The following is a 16417-nucleotide window of genomic DNA, read 5'->3' as shown; positions in this document are numbered from 1 at the left end:
TGGCACCGCTTGTCAAGCCATGCACATGTAAAGCAGAGGAAGATGAGCATGGATGTCAGCTCGGGGCCAGTTTTCCTCAGCGAAAAGAGGAGGATTGGCGGCAGATGTTAGCTCAGGGCTAATCTTCCTCAAAAAACAAAACAAAAACAAAACCAGCTTTTTAAGTTATAGAATATGACTTAGTGAGATAGCTAGCCTCTGGCAAAACTCTATGATTTAAGTTTTTAAGTTTAACACACATACATTGTGCCACGGTTTCAAAAGCAGGATTAAGTCTTAAGGACTAAGCGCAATATTAGGTGATTTTTAAAAAATGATTAACTATAAATAATTGCAGTTATTCTATATAGTTAATTTAGTATTATTACAAATATTTAAAATAAATTGAAAAGTAAAAAGATATGACATTGATGTATGGAAATACCATCTGACTTCTTTGCAGCTCTGAAAAAATTAATTCACTTTCTGATGAATTATGTGCTATTTAGTTAGTTATATTTTACTTATAAAATATCCTTGCTCCATTGTGAAATTGCATATATGTATAATGCCATGAAAACAATACAACATATTCTTCACTCATTTTCTTCCATCAAAGAAACCATAGACCTTCTACTCATATAGACTGGGCAATCATGTATCATATTTCACTGCAAAGTCACCAAGTCAAGTTTTAATGTCCTTTACATGTAAGGCTATACATCCGTTTCTATTTCCTTGACTCCATCCTTCTGCCAAACTTAGATCTGGAAATGTCTAAAAGTATTTCTATAGGGTTCGACTTTATAATAAAATGGAAGTAAGGCTGCCAGATAAAATAAAGGATGCCCAGTTCAGTTTGTTTCAGATAAACAATGAATAATTGTTTAGTGTAAGTATGTCCCATGCCATAATTTTTTAGTATATCTATGTCCCAAATATTACATGGGCATACTTATACTAAACAATTATTCATTATTTGTCTGAAATTCAAATATAACTGAATGCGCTGTATTTTTATTTGCTAAATCTGGTAACTGTAAAAGGAAGACAAAAATTATTCTGGAGGAAATATGCAAAACAAATATTTTAACAATCACACCTTAAATTTTAATTGCAAAATAAATGGCTCTCCATTTATTTTGGAGAAATGCAAAGCCAACTCATAATGAATTTTACACATATGGTGAGAAAAAAAGAACTAGATCTTCCTCCAAATCCAGATTATTTCTATTGCTCTGGCATATTTTCCATTCGAATATAAACCTCATAAGTAATGGACTCTTAGGAAATCTCTAACAGTTGGAGGTTCATGGGCAGGCTGAAATACAGAAATTTAGAGGTTTGTGAATAAGTGCCCTACCCACCAAATTCTAACCAATTCACAATTTTTTTTAAACATATCCTTACCTTCTGAATCATCGCTAATTGAATCCGAAGTGGGTACCACATTCAATCAAAATCTTTTCTCTATAGATTTAGAATTTGAACCATGTTCATTTTCTTTGTATGACTGGACCTGAAATATGGAAAACCATGGCCATTTGATGGGGTCTCCATCTGCCCATAGGTTGCCTTTTAGAAACTAGAAAAAGTTACCCTTTTAGGACAACTCAGCCATGAGGGTTCATATCTTGGCTAGCAGAACTAGATTGCATTTTAACTCCCTTGGCTGGACACCCTTGTATAGTAAGCAACCTGTACAACCTTATGGGACTGCCTTGCCATTTCATGCAGTGCAAAATCAAAAGCAGACCACAGAAAGAACTGCAAATGAGAGATGGAGTAAGAATACTGCTAGCTCTGATGTTTTTCAACTTCTAAATTCCAAACCTTTTGAGACAAATGTTTATTCCTACACTGTATTTTGTAAAATATTCTTGAATCTTTATAATAAATTCTTCCATTTTGCTTAAGGTAGCTCAAGCTTATTCCTGACCCTTGAAAACAATTACACAAATCCTGGCTTGAAAATAATGTCTTAAGATTCACTGGCAGATTCTGATAAGATGCTGCCCATAATCTATATTGAACTGACATTTGAGTAGACCAAAGTGCCTTCTTTTGAATTCTGGATTGATCTTGGTTTCAGAGGCTGACAAATCCTTCAGTGAACAAAAACTGCATCCAGAATGCATTTAATTTTCATTCACTTCCTATGCATAATGAGTTCCTCAGGCTGGACTATAAGCTGTGTCGTTTGATATAAAATGCCTTTTCTTTCTTTGGAACAATTTGCAAACATAGAGTTGGAGAGGTGGTAAAAAGAAAGAATCAGAGCTTTTATACAATACAGCTTAATGACTCGAAAGGAACAAAGATAGAAACAGAGGAATAAATAAGAACAAGAATGGAACCACTTGATGTGTTAATAAGCCCTCTCTGGGCAGTAGCTTATTACCAAGGCTTTTTGTTTTGTTCTGTTTGTTTTGGTTTTATGATTGTGAGGAAAAGTCTGCTTTTTCATAAACTGTGGCATCTTGGGTCTTCACAGGTCATCTTCATAGGCATATTTACTTTCCTTCCAGCTCGTGAAATAGGGAGTTGCTTTTTGGTTGTCTTTCTATCATTTTACATGAGAGGCAAACTCACTTTTCTGTACAATTCATTACAGACATCTTTTGTGTAAGCATGTGTCGACTAAGCATCCATTTCATACATCGTCCAGAGGAGATCCCATCATTGCTTGGTGTGTGGTAGACAGTTTTCCTTGTAACAGTGACAATCACAGTTTTGATATGAATAAATACTTTACAAAAGGTTAGAGTATCAATATCTATTTTCTTGTACTTATGCTCATCTCAAACAATATCAACAAAAAGTCCCGAGAGTGAGTTGTTTTTAACTTCATTAGATTGATTTTTAAACTTTTTCTGATATATAGTCACATAGAAAACAAACATTTTAATTTTTATCTAGTGATTGTCTAACTTACGTATCTTTGTATCATATAGTAAATTCTTAGAACAGGCTTTGGAATCCAAAGGTCTTGCATCAGATTACAGCTCTATCTGCCTCATAGTAGGTGTGACCTTGTGAAAGCAAACATACCTTTAATTGAATCTTGTTTGCTCAAAGGTACAATTGGTATAATAAGCCTTACTTGTCAACGTTGTTGAAAGAATTAAAAATGATATATGTAAAGGGGTTAGCAAAGTGTTTGCCACAGAGTAGATGCTAAACAAATGATAGCTATTATGGGAGGAAGGCATATGGGGCTGGAAATTTATTTAGGGTCTCATTTTTTAACTTGGCCTCATTTTTACTACAGAAGGTGACTAATGGAAATCATAGAAGACTGGAGAAGTGGGCTGGTGGTTTGGGGAGAAGGCTCAGTAGGTGAAACAGTTAGTTAGGAGACCTCTGCAGTCACAAAGACCCAGGATAATAGATTCCCTCTGTGATGATGGCATATAAGTGGGAAGGAATAAATCCTAATGGGTATTTTTATTACAGATATTTTTACTATAGAATCTACAGGATGTGGTAATGTTGGAAATGGGGAATGTGAGGAAGAGATCAAACATTAGTCCAAGGATTGAATTTGAATAAGTGGGGATATGGTGCCATTAACAGAAACTGTGGCTTTGGAAAGGATATACTCTGGCATCAAAGCATGAAGTGGAATGTAAGAATGAGCAACTCTGGAGAGCTACAGGGGTAAGGGATCACAATGTGGGAGAATCGATGTGGAGGCCATAGACAAAGACTTTGTCAGTGATGTCTGCTCCAAAGTAGCAGTAGAAGCCTAAATTTAAAGAAAAAGGGAAGGAAGAACAAGGCGGAAAAATGAATAATGAAGGAGCAAAACCAGGAGACCTGGAACTGAGGAAGTCAAAGGGAGATGGTTTCAAGAAAAGGTGGTAATTAACTCTGTAGATGTTTACAGGTTATCGGCAGGATGAGGCTTGAGTCAAGTTGCCTGGATTTGGTCACTGGGAGTCCTTGGTTATTAGTAGATCCTCAGAGTGGTAGAGAGACGGAAGCCAGAGTGCACAGACTTCAACAGGTGGCAGTGGGAGCTATTGACAGAACCCATATGAATGTGAATCCTTCCTTTTCTTTTCTGAGGAATTGGCTTTGCCAGCCTGTTGGAAGAGCCTGGATTGAAATTCGGCAAGTAGACCTTGGAAATGTGCTAAGGAGATGAAATGGCCTGGGACCATTAAGGAAAAGGGTTTGCCTCTGGTCATTGGAATATCTACTGAGGATTCAGGGTTTACCCTTAACTTCCTCCCTCCCCCATTTAGTCAGATTTGCAGACCCTAACCTGGATTAGCCCTGAGAAGAAATAAGAAACTGACTTGAGGGGCCCGCCCCGTGGCTGAGTGGTTAACTTTGAACACTCTGCTTGGGTGGCCCAGGGTTTCGCCAGGTCAGATCCTGGGCGCAGACATGACACCACTCATCAAGCCATGCTGAGGCAGTGCCCCACATGCTACAACCAGAAGTACCTACAACTAGAATATACAACTGTGTACTGGGGGGGCTTTGGAGAGGAGGAGAAGAAGAAGAAGAAAAAAAGGAAAAAGATTGGCAACAGATGTTAGCTCAGGTGCCAACCTTTAAAAAAAAAAAAAAGGGAGAGAGAGAAACTAAGTTGAGGAATGGGGGTAGGGGTACCAGAGCCAGAGAGAAGCAAAAACTGAAGATGAGTCCCACAAGGGACAGAGGAAGGATGCGCTCAGCCAACCTCTGCAGAGGGAGGCGATGGCTACATAAGGAGTACATTTAGAAAACGAGTCACCCATCTCTCTGGGAAAGCAGTTGTTGACTGGCTGACATGATTTGACACTTAGGAATTAGTGTAGCTAATTAGTGAAGTAAGAAGTTCAGCTGGTTTTCCGCTGACGACATGACTTCTGTAGTCCATTTGTTCTCTCCACTCTGCTCCTCCCCAGAAGAGCAGCCAAACCTAAGTAGCTAAATATTTTCAGCGTCACCCATTTGAAAAATATAAAGTATATCTATCTATGAGAATCTAGCTGTGGCATACAAAATGAACAAAAATATGGAAGATAATATATAGCGATTAAAAATAGAGGCTCTAGGGCTTGGCCTACCTGGGTTTCATTCCTTACTTTGCCCCTCCCTTTGCATGCACAGGTCTCTTCTTGTTTTCTCATCTGTAAAATGAATGAAATAGAAAACTACCTTAGAGGATTGACAGTCATACAGTAACCACTCAACAAATGTTACCTATTATTATTTTCTTAGTCACTCCTGAGTGTAAAACTTGAATTGCCCCTTGTTTCTAGTGAGAAATAAAGTTATTTAAACATTTAGTGCCCCAGTTTTCTATCCATAAGATGAAAAATAGCATGTTTCTTACATGATTACTGTGAAACTATGCCATGCAAAGAATAGTTATTACTATTCCTCCATCCTATTTCCCCATCACCAAACAAGGAAATCTCAAAGAAGAAGTCACATAGTTCATAAATTCTAAACTACTTCTTCTTTTTTCTTTTGGTGAGGAAGATTGGCCCTCAGCTAACACCTGTTGCCAATCTTCCTCTGTTTGCCTGAGGAAGAGTGGCCCTGAGCTAACATATGCACCCACCTTCCTCTATTTTGAATGTGGGATGCCTCTGCAGCATGGCTTGACGAGTGGCATAGGTCCGAGCCTGGGATCTGAACCCATAAACCTGGGTTGCCAAAGCCAAGCATGTGGAACCTAACCACTATGCCACTGGGCCAGCCCCCTCTAAACTTCTTTCTGATTCTGGAGTCCACATTCTAATTCTCAAGTATATGCAAATTCAAGAGTTTTATCTCTTTATAGCATTCATTGCTTTTATTACACAAATAAAACATAATCAGTGAAGGAAAATCTGAAAATACTGGAAAAAATTCATTCACATTCTTACCCCCAAAGACAATCACAGTTAAAATTTAGGAAGTTTTGAGAATTTTATCTATCTATCTTTGTATGTATCAACCCATCCAAACAATCAAAGATACAAAACTGGGATTAAACTAAACTAAACTCCTTAGTAACTTGAATTTTTAGTTAACATATTGTGACATTTTTCTATGCCAGTACTTTGCTATAGTATAATTGAATGCAATAATAGCTGCATATATTTTATTGTATAATTATGCCAGAATTTGTGAAACGACTTCTGGTGTTTATGTTGTTGAACTCCTCAAAATATCTTCAGACAACCTGTTAATAAAGCACTACAAACGCATTACAACAGGGAGAATACCACCTTGAGAGAGTCTTAGCAGAGTTTCAGAAGCAAGAAGTCAGAGGCGAGATATTCATAGGATTTAGGGTCTGGCCTCAAGAGGTTCAAGGAAGTCTTTCAAGTAGGGAAATCGAGGGGCTGGCCTGGTGGCATAGTGGTTAAGTTTGCGCACTCTGCTTGGGCAGCCAGGGATTCGTGGGTTCAGATCCCAGGTGCAGACCTAGCACTGCTCATCAAGCCATGCTGTGGTGGCGTCCCACATAAAGTAGAGGAAGATTGGCAACAGATGTTAGCTCAGGGCCAGTCTTCCTCACACACACACAAAAAAAAACCAAAAAAAAAAAAGAGAAGGGAAATTGAGAATTGGGTCAAGTTCATAATATAATAGTTTAAAATTGATCGATACTGGGAAGTCTGGATAATTAAACTGAAGAGCAGGTTATATGGCCAGATGAGCAGATTACTGTCTCTAATAACATGATCTGAAGAAATTTCCTGAGGCAAACGCTGAAGTTATTTATTGATTTTAGTACTATATTTCCCGGGCAGAGTTGTCCTAAAAACAAAAACCAAAATCTAAGTCATGCTCACATGACAGTCTACAGTTTTATCTAACTCCTATTAACACAGATGGTCTCAATTATCAGTGTGTTTTTTATTATTTTAATATGAATTTTCCCAAATATATTTTAAAGATTGATTTATCTCTATTTTCACCACCACCACCTCCTAAATCCAAGCTACTGCCTTCTCTTATCTTTCCTTTGAAGCGGATCTCCTTAGGTTGCTAACATCCGTTTTCCACAAGGCAGCCAGAATGACCGTTCTGATACAGACTGTCACATCTGTTCTTAAATCCTTATGTCACATCCATTCTTAAGTCCTTCCACTGTTTCCACAGTGTTCTTCGTATAGTTTTATGTTCCCCACAAGAGCCTCGCTGGCCCGTCCCACAATGTCATTTTGCACACTGCACCCTAACCACATGGGACCTCTGTTGCTCCTTGAATTTGCCACGTTGCGTCTACTAAAATGCTTTTCCCTGTGCTTTCTATCTTCCATCTAGTTAACACCTACTGTTCCTTCAGATCTCACTTTGCTCATCCTTTCCCAGGAAAACCTTTTTGGCCTACCCCCACCAAGACAAATATCATACATTCTCATAGCTCCTTATATTCTTCCTTTACGTTATTTAAATTGTTTACAAGTCATTGACTTAACGCCCATCTCCCCCACACAGAAGTAAGCCTTACAAAAGTGGGGACACTATTTATTTTGCTTTACATCACATCCGCAGAGCGCTTGATCTAATATACAAACACACACTCTATAGAATAAATGTTGCAGAATTAACCGACAATTCTTCACATTTTCACCGCAGGAGTTCTTGGTTTTGGTTTCTCTGCATTTTGATAACTCACCCAGCTTAATTGCCTCCACCTTTAAAAACACCTTTTCACTTTTAATTTGAGGGCACACCTTCTCTGTTAAATGAACCAAGTAATTGTGAAAAAGAAGTGTTGCCTACAAATGAGCTACTAATTGCAACTTTTTTTCACAGATACAATAAACAAAATAGAAAAGCATTAAAAATGGGGAGAGTTTTATAGAGAAATGTGCATGGCCTTTTGCAGTGGTATTGGTATGGCTTCCAGAACCTCTAAAAATCTGTTTCTGCCATTGAATGGAAATTGCGTGTGTGTGTGTATGTGTGTGTAATAGTAGTAGAGAGTGGGAATGGTAACCTGGTTCTTTTATTTATTTTTTTTGACTTGCACCATATAGATACTAGTTCTGTGGAGTTGGGCCATTCTACAACATAGCCAACTCTCAGTTACCACACTAATGGAAACTGGCATAATATGGAAAAGTAAAATATACAGTTATAACCAAATCATCTATTTCCATTCATTCATTAATTATAATTATTTTATTCATAAGCTTTGAGATATAGTGATACTTTATATTTGTACAGGGCTTTTGATTTTAGAAGTTTTTTACATGCTCTGTTTTAGGGAGGGTAGGCTAAACTACACAAACAAATAGGATCCTCAAAACTCAGTGCCTTGAAGAACCAGAAGTTCATTTCTTTGGTCTGGAGCAAGGGGTCCAGGTTAGCCACAGCCCTGCTCTTGTGAAGTCTTTCAGGGCCCCAGGCTGACAGTGGCTTTGCCATCTTCAACACGACACTTACAAGATTGTGCTAGGAATTGCCATGCCGGTCATCCAGGAAATGTGAAGGACATTAAAGAGCATGCATGGAGGGTTGGGGGCCAACTCTGGAGTGGTATACATCATTTCTGCTCACTTTCCTTTGCCAAGAACTTAATCGGGGGGCAGAGAAGTCTGGTAGATGTATTCTGTCTATGTGCTCAGTCCCAACCCTATTCTGTAGAAGGATAGAACAGATTTTGGTGGGTAGGTTTAGCCACATGCTTTATCTCATTGGGCAAATAGATTTTCAAAGCCTCTTCTCTTTCTACTTTTTGAAGGAATGAAGGAGCATGTCTATAACCAACTTCTGGGAAGCAAATAAGCAGAGAGAGAAGAAAGATCAGAGGCCTTGATGGTCTAGGAAATGAATACGTAGTATCTCAATAATATATTGTAATAAATAATAAGAAATTAGCTGGTCCTGTCTTGCAAATAGAACAAAAAGTACTACAGTTATACAGGATTGGTGATAATAAATTGAGTAAGAAAGTACATTTTAAAATCTAATCTGAATTTAGTTTTTGTTGTCCACTCCATACAGAGCATACAGCGAATCCTTGGCGTTGGCCCCTACATGATGAAAATAATTTTCAATTTTCGGCAAAGTCAATTTAAAATTCAAACCATCAATTTTTGAAAAAGTTAAGTTTTGAAAATGAAGAATGATGAGGGAGATATTGCCCTCCTTCACAGCTACGTGAATTAGAGAAGAGAATTGGCATATGAATAGACAAATAGATTAATAGAACATAATAGAGAGTAACGAAGCAATCCCACAAATAAGTGGATATTTGATTTTTTAAAAAAGGTCTTTTATGTAAGTGGGAAAAGATGAACTATTCAGTTAACGCATTGGCAAAACTAGCTATCTATTTTATGGGAAAAAGGAAAGTAGATCTCTGGTTTATACCACAGACAGGTTAAAATACTAATCATAATAAGTATAACAATATTAGGAGAAATATAGGTAAATATATTTATAACATTTTGAATAGCAAAGGCTTCTTAAACAAGATATAAGAAACAGACAAAAACAGGTCTGCAGGGCTTTTTGAAACACGTAAAAGATTTTGGTGTCTCTTTCAAAGTGGCTACAGAAGTGATTGAAATATTTTAGCAAAGGAGTGGTGGGATTAGATTTGTTTCCAAAAGAGCATTCTCTCAGATGTGTGGAGGAGACGGAAGCAGGCTGGGAATTAATGCAGTCAGGAGGCTGTTTCAGCAAACTGGTTGGGATGATGACAGTTGGGTCTAGAATGGCAGCGACGAGAAATGGAGAGAAGCAGATAGAGAATTCTAGAAATGTTGAGGACTCATGGTATGGGATGGGGACAAGAGAGCTGAGTCTGCAAAGGTAAGCAGGGCCCAGACCAGGAAATGCATGGTAGTCTGTAGTGAATATTTTGGACTTCTTTTCTTTATTTTTTATTTTTCTTTCGTTCTTTATTTTTTATTTTTCTTTCGTTCTTTATTTGTATTTTTTTAATTGCAGTAACATTGGATTATAACATTATATAGCTTTCCAATGTAAATCGTAATATATTTCGAGTTCTGTGTAGATTACATCATGTTCACCACCCAAAAACTAATTATAGTCCTGGACTTCTTTTCTAAGGATATATGGTGGGCTAATCATGAGCTCTACCCTCAAGAGAGACACATAGACTCCTTCAGTGTGAATTCACTAGAGAAGGGTGACCTAACACCTTAATCCAAGTGACAAAAGGTCGTGGCCCAGGCGAAGGCATTTGCAGTGGGGGTGGCATGAGGTGTTTGGACCTGCGATTGGTTGTGGGAATAAGGGAGAGGGCCTGTCACAGGGGACCCTCATGTTCCACTGAGACGTGGAGGAGGTGCAGGTGGAGAGGGAACACAGGAGATTAATTTGGGACATGTTGAATCAGAGGCAGAGGTGGAATATCAGAGAGGAAATTTCCAATAGGGAGCTGGCAACACCTGTCTGAAGCTCAGGGATTTGGAGATGTAGATTTCAGAGTCATTAGCACTTTGATATCCACTGACTCTTGTTTCTTCCTTTCCGGATTCTTGATTCTCGGAGTGCCTGCAAGGAAGGAGGGCCCTACCTGACCCTTTGGGAGTTTAAATCTCCTTTTTTCCGCTCTCCCATAGCTGGTGGTTCAGGACTGGCTGGTGAAGGAAGAGAAGAGTCCTTGCCTGGAGGCAGGTCAGGGTGAGGCTGGGACTTTGCCTGAAGGCACACACTGGGTTTTTGTTTGTTTTTGCCCTGTTTCCTCCACTTCCTCACCTTCCTCCCTGAGAGCACTGCATCAATAAATCCCTTGTCCAGACATTCTTGTCTAAAGAGAGTGAAATTTAAGACAGAAAAATCAAGATAATGAGCGTTATTAAGGTGGCCTGGGAAAGGCGTGTAAATAAGAAAAAGAGCAGCCCAAGATGGAATCCCGAGAGCCCACTGTTTACCATAAAGATGGAGAAAAAGAGCCCAGAGATGAGCCTGAACAAAAGATGTTATGAGGGTGGGTGAGGTGCTGTGAATGGAGAATGTTGTATCAGACATGGAAACCAAGAGAATTTTTTTTTCTTTTTTTGAGGAAGATTAGCCCTGAGCTAACATCTGCTGCCAATCCTCTTTTTGCTGAGGCAGACTGGCCCTGAGCTAACATCCATGCCCATCTTCCTCTACTTTTATAAGTGGGACGCCTACCACAGCATGGCTTGCCAAGCAGTGCCATGTCCACACCCAGGATCCGAACCAGCGAACCCCTCACCACCGAAGTGGAACATGTGAACTTAAACCACTGCACCAAAACCAACAGAATTTCAGGTCAAGTGTATGAAATGATGCAGAGAAGTCAACTTAGGTAAGGACAGACAAGGATTCATTATATATACTGCAACAAAGAGGCCTCATTTTACACCATTAAAGAATGGGCATTTTTAATATTTTGGAAGACAAAAACTGATGATAACATATATTCCTCTTTTTTTTTAACAAAAGGCATTTTTGAGTCCCTATTATTGCACAAGCCCTGTGCTAGTGCAGCGCTGGGGGCAGCGGCTGCCACGGAGGGGCCAGTCGTCTCATTACAGGCCAGTGTGATAAGTGTTGCAACAGCAGTAAGTGAAAGTCATTACCGGTGCACAGCGGAAGACTCAGCATCTGCTAATCCATTTTCTTTCCTTTATTAGTGATTTCACAACTTTGTATACAGTTGTTTTGATTTATACATCATATTTAATATAATTTGCTGCTACAAGTCTTTTAGCAGAGTGTTAGGTACATGAGTAGGTTTGTGGAGGATCAAGTATGCTAACCAATCTGCATGGAAGTAACGGAAAATGCACTACTTTATTGTGTGGATATCCTTTTTTTCTTATTTGTTTACACATTCATTTTTATTTTTAGGAAAAATGAATTCTTTCAGCACCTGATGAAATAAAGGAAACCTGGTATTAGCTCTTGTTTTATGAATACTAGTTCATTTCTTCATCTGTAAATTCATCTTGCACAAATGGATGGTCTGGTGAACAGATTATCCACTCACTAGTAGATTGTATTTGTGTCTGGCTCTACAGGGTCAAGTTATCGTACCTTGGCAAGGCTAACTGGAAAAAGCAACAGCAAGTTGCTTTGTTCTTCTTGCCTCTAAATCTGTAGTGAAGAGTGGCTCCAATACAGACCCTGCTAAAATTCTCACAGAAATCTACTCATTACTGATGGATTCTGCACTTTGGGGAGCTACAGAGAAAGCATCATCTCTTCTTGTTTTCTTGTCTTGTAACTTTGTAGCAAGGGAAATCAATGATTGTCAACATCTGCTTTGTTTAATTAAGTATTAGAAACTTATCCCTTCCTACTGTGACTACTGAAGTCTTGCAATTGTTAATTTCAAGTGGCCAAAAGAAAGAGAAAGAAGATACTTTCCATCTTTGGTTCTCATGTTGTATTTGTCTATAGTGATCATTTTCAGTCTGTCTTCTAGCTCTCTGCTGCTGTTTGTCAGTTGATGCTATCACAGAAAAGGATAGGGTACATTCAGAGCTAGATTTCCACCAGGTCCTGGCACTAACATGATTTCATCTGACTGAAACCTGGCAATCTAGGTAGTAATAGGAATTTGCTTACAACTACTTTGCAACTCCCCCAAACTCCCACTCCTCACCCCTCAGTCCTCATTTGTTTGCTGTGATTGGCTTTCAGGTATTAAATGGTAATTTTTAAAAGAAGATAACATTATGAATGCTTTGCTTCCACCTCAGCAAAGTGGAAAGTTAGGAGCTGGAAGCAATACACTGGCCGATCCTGATTTTTTTTTTTTTTTTTAAAGATTCTATCTTTCCCCTTTCTCCCCAAAGCCCCCGGTACATAGTTGTATATTCTTTGTTGTGGGTCCTTCTAGTTGTGGCATGTGGGACGCCGCCTCAGCGTGGTCTGATGAGCAGTGCCATGTCCGCGCCCAGGATTCGAACCAATGAAACACTGGGCAGCCTGCAGCGGAGCGCACGAACTTAACCACTCGGCCACGGGGCCAGTCCCCCGATCCTGAGTTTTGCATGATTAATCTAAATCAATTGAGAAAGCAAATATGTTACTGTTTAGAAATTGTTTTCCATTTTGCTCTTCAAAAACTCATTTGAAAGCCACATTTTTCATTTCCTTACATTGACTCAGGTCTTCACAATGAGACCTAACTATTTGGAACTTTTGGCATCTGTCTTTTACTACAACGTAAAATTTAGTAATGCCAAAGTGCCTGAAAAACAGAAATTTCTTCTTCCTTTATGGACTTCAATGACAAGAGAATTAGCACTAGATCCTTTTCCCTTGACGTCAATTAACTTATTTTAAAATCTATTTCTCTGCATAAGCACTTTTCATCATGGACATTGTGACCATCTTAACTGAAAAACATCACCCTTACAATAAGAAACCTTATTGGTATATCAATTATCAACTACCAACATTAATATGAAAATTGTGATTAGATAATCTAAACAGCAAAATAATTAATTCGCCCATTCAACAAAATTCATTGAGCAGCTATTACACTCCAGCACTATTCTAGTTGCTGGAAATAGAACAGCAAACAAAACAGACAATAATTCATGTCCTTGGGAGTTTATATTCTAGTTGGGAAGTATAAACAATTAAGAAGGAAAAACATAAAATTTATAGTATCCTAGATGGTAACAGGTATTAAGGGGAAAAATAAAGCAGGGAATGGGACTAGAAATCATGTCTGCAAGTGGGCAGTAATTGATATAGTGGCTGGGGAATGAAGCATCGATAAGGTGATATTTGAGAAAACATTGGAAGGAGGTGAAGAAATGAGACAGGAGGGTAACTAAGAGATGAACATTCCAGAAGGAGGGAACAGCAAATGCAAAGTCCTTAATTAGGGGCATTCCAATCATGCTCCAGGAACAGCAGAGGCCAGTTGGCTGCAGCAGAATGAGCCAGGGCACAAATTGAGGAAAGAAGACTAAGGCAGCCCAGGAGGGAGGCAGATCCCCTGGGGCCTTGTAAGCCATTTTTAGAATTTTGGTTTTTGGTCCAACTGTGATGGGAAGCCTTCAGAAGGTTTTGAGCAAAGGCAAGATTTGTTCTGACCGAGGTTTAAGGGGATCATTCTGGCGGCTGTGCAGAGACTAGAATGAAGGGGGAGGGGAGCAAGGCCAGAAGCAGGAGAACACGAAGGAGGCAAGAGATGATAATCCAAATGGAATTTCTGTGTAACTTTGGAAGGATTACTGTTTTAAGGAGGTCTGAACTTTAGAACTGGCAGTATTTGATTAAATAAGAGAAATATTTTAATTAGTACAAGATACAGATCAAGGAACAGGACAAACATAAATTAAGCAGTGTTTACTTAAAAAAGTATGCATTTAGTGTGTAATAAGACATCAACATTAAAACTTGGTTATGTTTTCTTTCTTGTATCACACAATTATCATAACCATTTACAATTATTGGTAAATGAGATACATACTGTAATTATGTAGCCTCATTACTTGAATATTTAAAAAATAATTTTCTTCTCCAGAGTTGTAAAATTTTATACTCTTTATTTATTGTTTTAATTTTACTTTTCTGTTTCATTTTTAGATTCAGAGAAAAATATTAAATTATTGCATTATAACTTGGAACCAGATTGCTAAATATTTAAGATATATTAAAAATCTTTAGCCTAGACCAAACTAATTTTTTTCAATTTTATAGCTCAATTATTAATATTTAGACACCTTATTTCTTTCCTTTGTATAGTTTTAGGTATTATCCTTTCTCATATCACTACATTTTACACAATGTTATATTTGCTTTTTATGGCTGGGAATCAAAATATGTACAAATGTCAATTTTGTTATAAAAAGAGTTAAAAATTGTGAACACTTTGAGAACTTTGGTAAAAGTTCACTTCCTTGCAGAACAGCATTCGCCAGTTCAGGACATAAGGGAATTAGGATTATGTATGACAATGGACAAGGTAATTTACTAATTAACAGCAGCCTCTGGGAGCAAGCAACAACTCCTTTAAATCTTAAAATCTCCGTATCTCCAAGTTATCTTTTATCTCCCAGCTGTGAAATTTTGAGTCCATGACGTAACGCTAACGATGAACAAATTTGCAATAAAATTGCAAAATTTTTAGGGTCACAGCCGTAAAACAAAAGCCAGTAACTTGGAATAGACGGTTCAAAAGCCTTCTGTTTTTGGTCTGCCTCTAAATCTGCAATTGCACAGCTTATTAAAGACAGTTTAAGACTGGAAGGCAGGCCCAGGTGTTAGAGCAATCCGCAATTTATCTATTTTAAATGTAATGCAAAATTATGTTTTCTCGTATTTACTGTATACAGCGACATACTTGCTAACAAGTAGGACGTATTCCGGAACTGTGGAGCGGTTTTCCAGAGAGCCATTTACGGAGCATACTCATATGCCACTAACTGGCCAGATCTTTAAGCCTATGCAAGCAGAGCACACACGACCTCTCCTTTTCCTCTCGCCTTTGCGATGCGAACAGGCTAGACGTGTTCATGTGATGCGAGTGACGTCAGCCCTCATCAGGTCGCGTGACCAACGGCTAACCTTCCCACTACCCCGCCCCCGCCGCCGGAGCAGGAAATCTCGCGAGAACCCATCTTACTATCAGAACTTACCGAGGTTGCAGGGGAGTTGCTCGGAAGGGAAGGTGTGACTGAGCGGCGGCGTTTTTGCTTTGATGCTCTTAGCTCTCTGGGCCGCGGCAGAGGCCTTTGGGGATTGCCAGAGTCTGGGCAAGCCAGCCCGGTGCACGGCGGGGGCGGTGGAGAGCGGGTGGCAGTCATATCAGAAGTGAAACGTGGCGCACGGCGGGCGTCGCCCCTCCTAAAGGGGCTGCGAGGGAGGGAGAGACCCGCGCCGGGCGGGGCGGGCGCGGCTGGGACCCCTCTCTGGAAGCAGGCAGGTGCCCACATCCGGCCTCCGCTGTGCCGACGCCGAGCGGCCCCGAGGGGAAGGGGCTGCGCCCCTCGCCCTGCCACCCGGCCACGGCGGCGCGGGAGCCGGCGTGGAGTGGTCCCTGGTGCCCGGCGCCCGCAGCAGGGCTGGGGGCCTCCGCGACCCCCGGCGGCAGCCCCGGGCAGTGCACGAGCTCCCCGCATCTTCCCGCCAAGTCAGCCCCCGATTGGGGCAGGAGCCTCCTTGCGGGTGGAACTGGGTGATCTGGACGTCTCGCCTCATTCACCTAAATCCTCTCCGGGCTGCTCCCCCGCACATCCTCTCCCACCCACCTGGTCTCTCCCTAGACGGGTGTGCGCCAGTGAGACCCGGGCGCGGGGGAGGGAGGCGGGAGAGCCGCGAAGGGACGCGGCTGGAGTCGCTAGAGGGAGGTGTGGGACCAGCGAGGAGGGGGCTCGGCGCGGGCGCGGGGACGGCGCCGCGGAGGAGGCGGAGGCCGGGGGCGCCGACGAGGCTTCGCCCGAGCCGGGCGCGCTTTCCCTGGCCGCGCGGGCTCGCAGCGGCGCGGGCTCGTGGGGAGCGCGAGGCCGCCGCGGCGCCCGCGGGAGGG

The 16417-nt window shown here is 40.5% G+C and overlaps 1 protein-coding gene across 3 annotated transcripts in view; it reads right to left on the bottom strand.

Annotated features, from left to right (window-relative positions):
- The window catches only part of LOC124237353 (translation initiation factor IF-2-like), a 46331-nt gene extending 29931 nt beyond the window's left edge, over window positions 1-16400 (bottom strand). For 2 of the 3 annotated variants that reach the window (XM_046656902.1, XM_046656903.1), the window contains exons 1-2: window positions 15528-16400; window positions 5043-5105 (exon numbers count right to left, since the gene is read on the bottom strand). In XM_046656902.1, coding sequence (XP_046512858.1) covers window positions 5043-5105; window positions 15528-16010 — 546 coding nt within the window. In that variant the 5' untranslated portion in view covers window positions 16011-16400. The remainder of the gene's footprint in view (window positions 1-5042; window positions 5106-15527) is intronic. The other variant, XM_046656904.1, reaches the window with a different exon arrangement.
- Window positions 16401-16417: the final 17 nt, after the last annotated feature.

This window comes from Equus quagga, chromosome 3 (assembly GCF_021613505.1).
Source record: "Equus quagga isolate Etosha38 chromosome 3, UCLA_HA_Equagga_1.0, whole genome shotgun sequence".
Taxonomy (NCBI): domain Eukaryota; kingdom Metazoa; phylum Chordata; class Mammalia; order Perissodactyla; family Equidae; genus Equus; species Equus quagga.
Note: the sequence above shows the minus strand (reverse complement) of the source record. Positions and strands in the feature narration are given on the sequence as shown.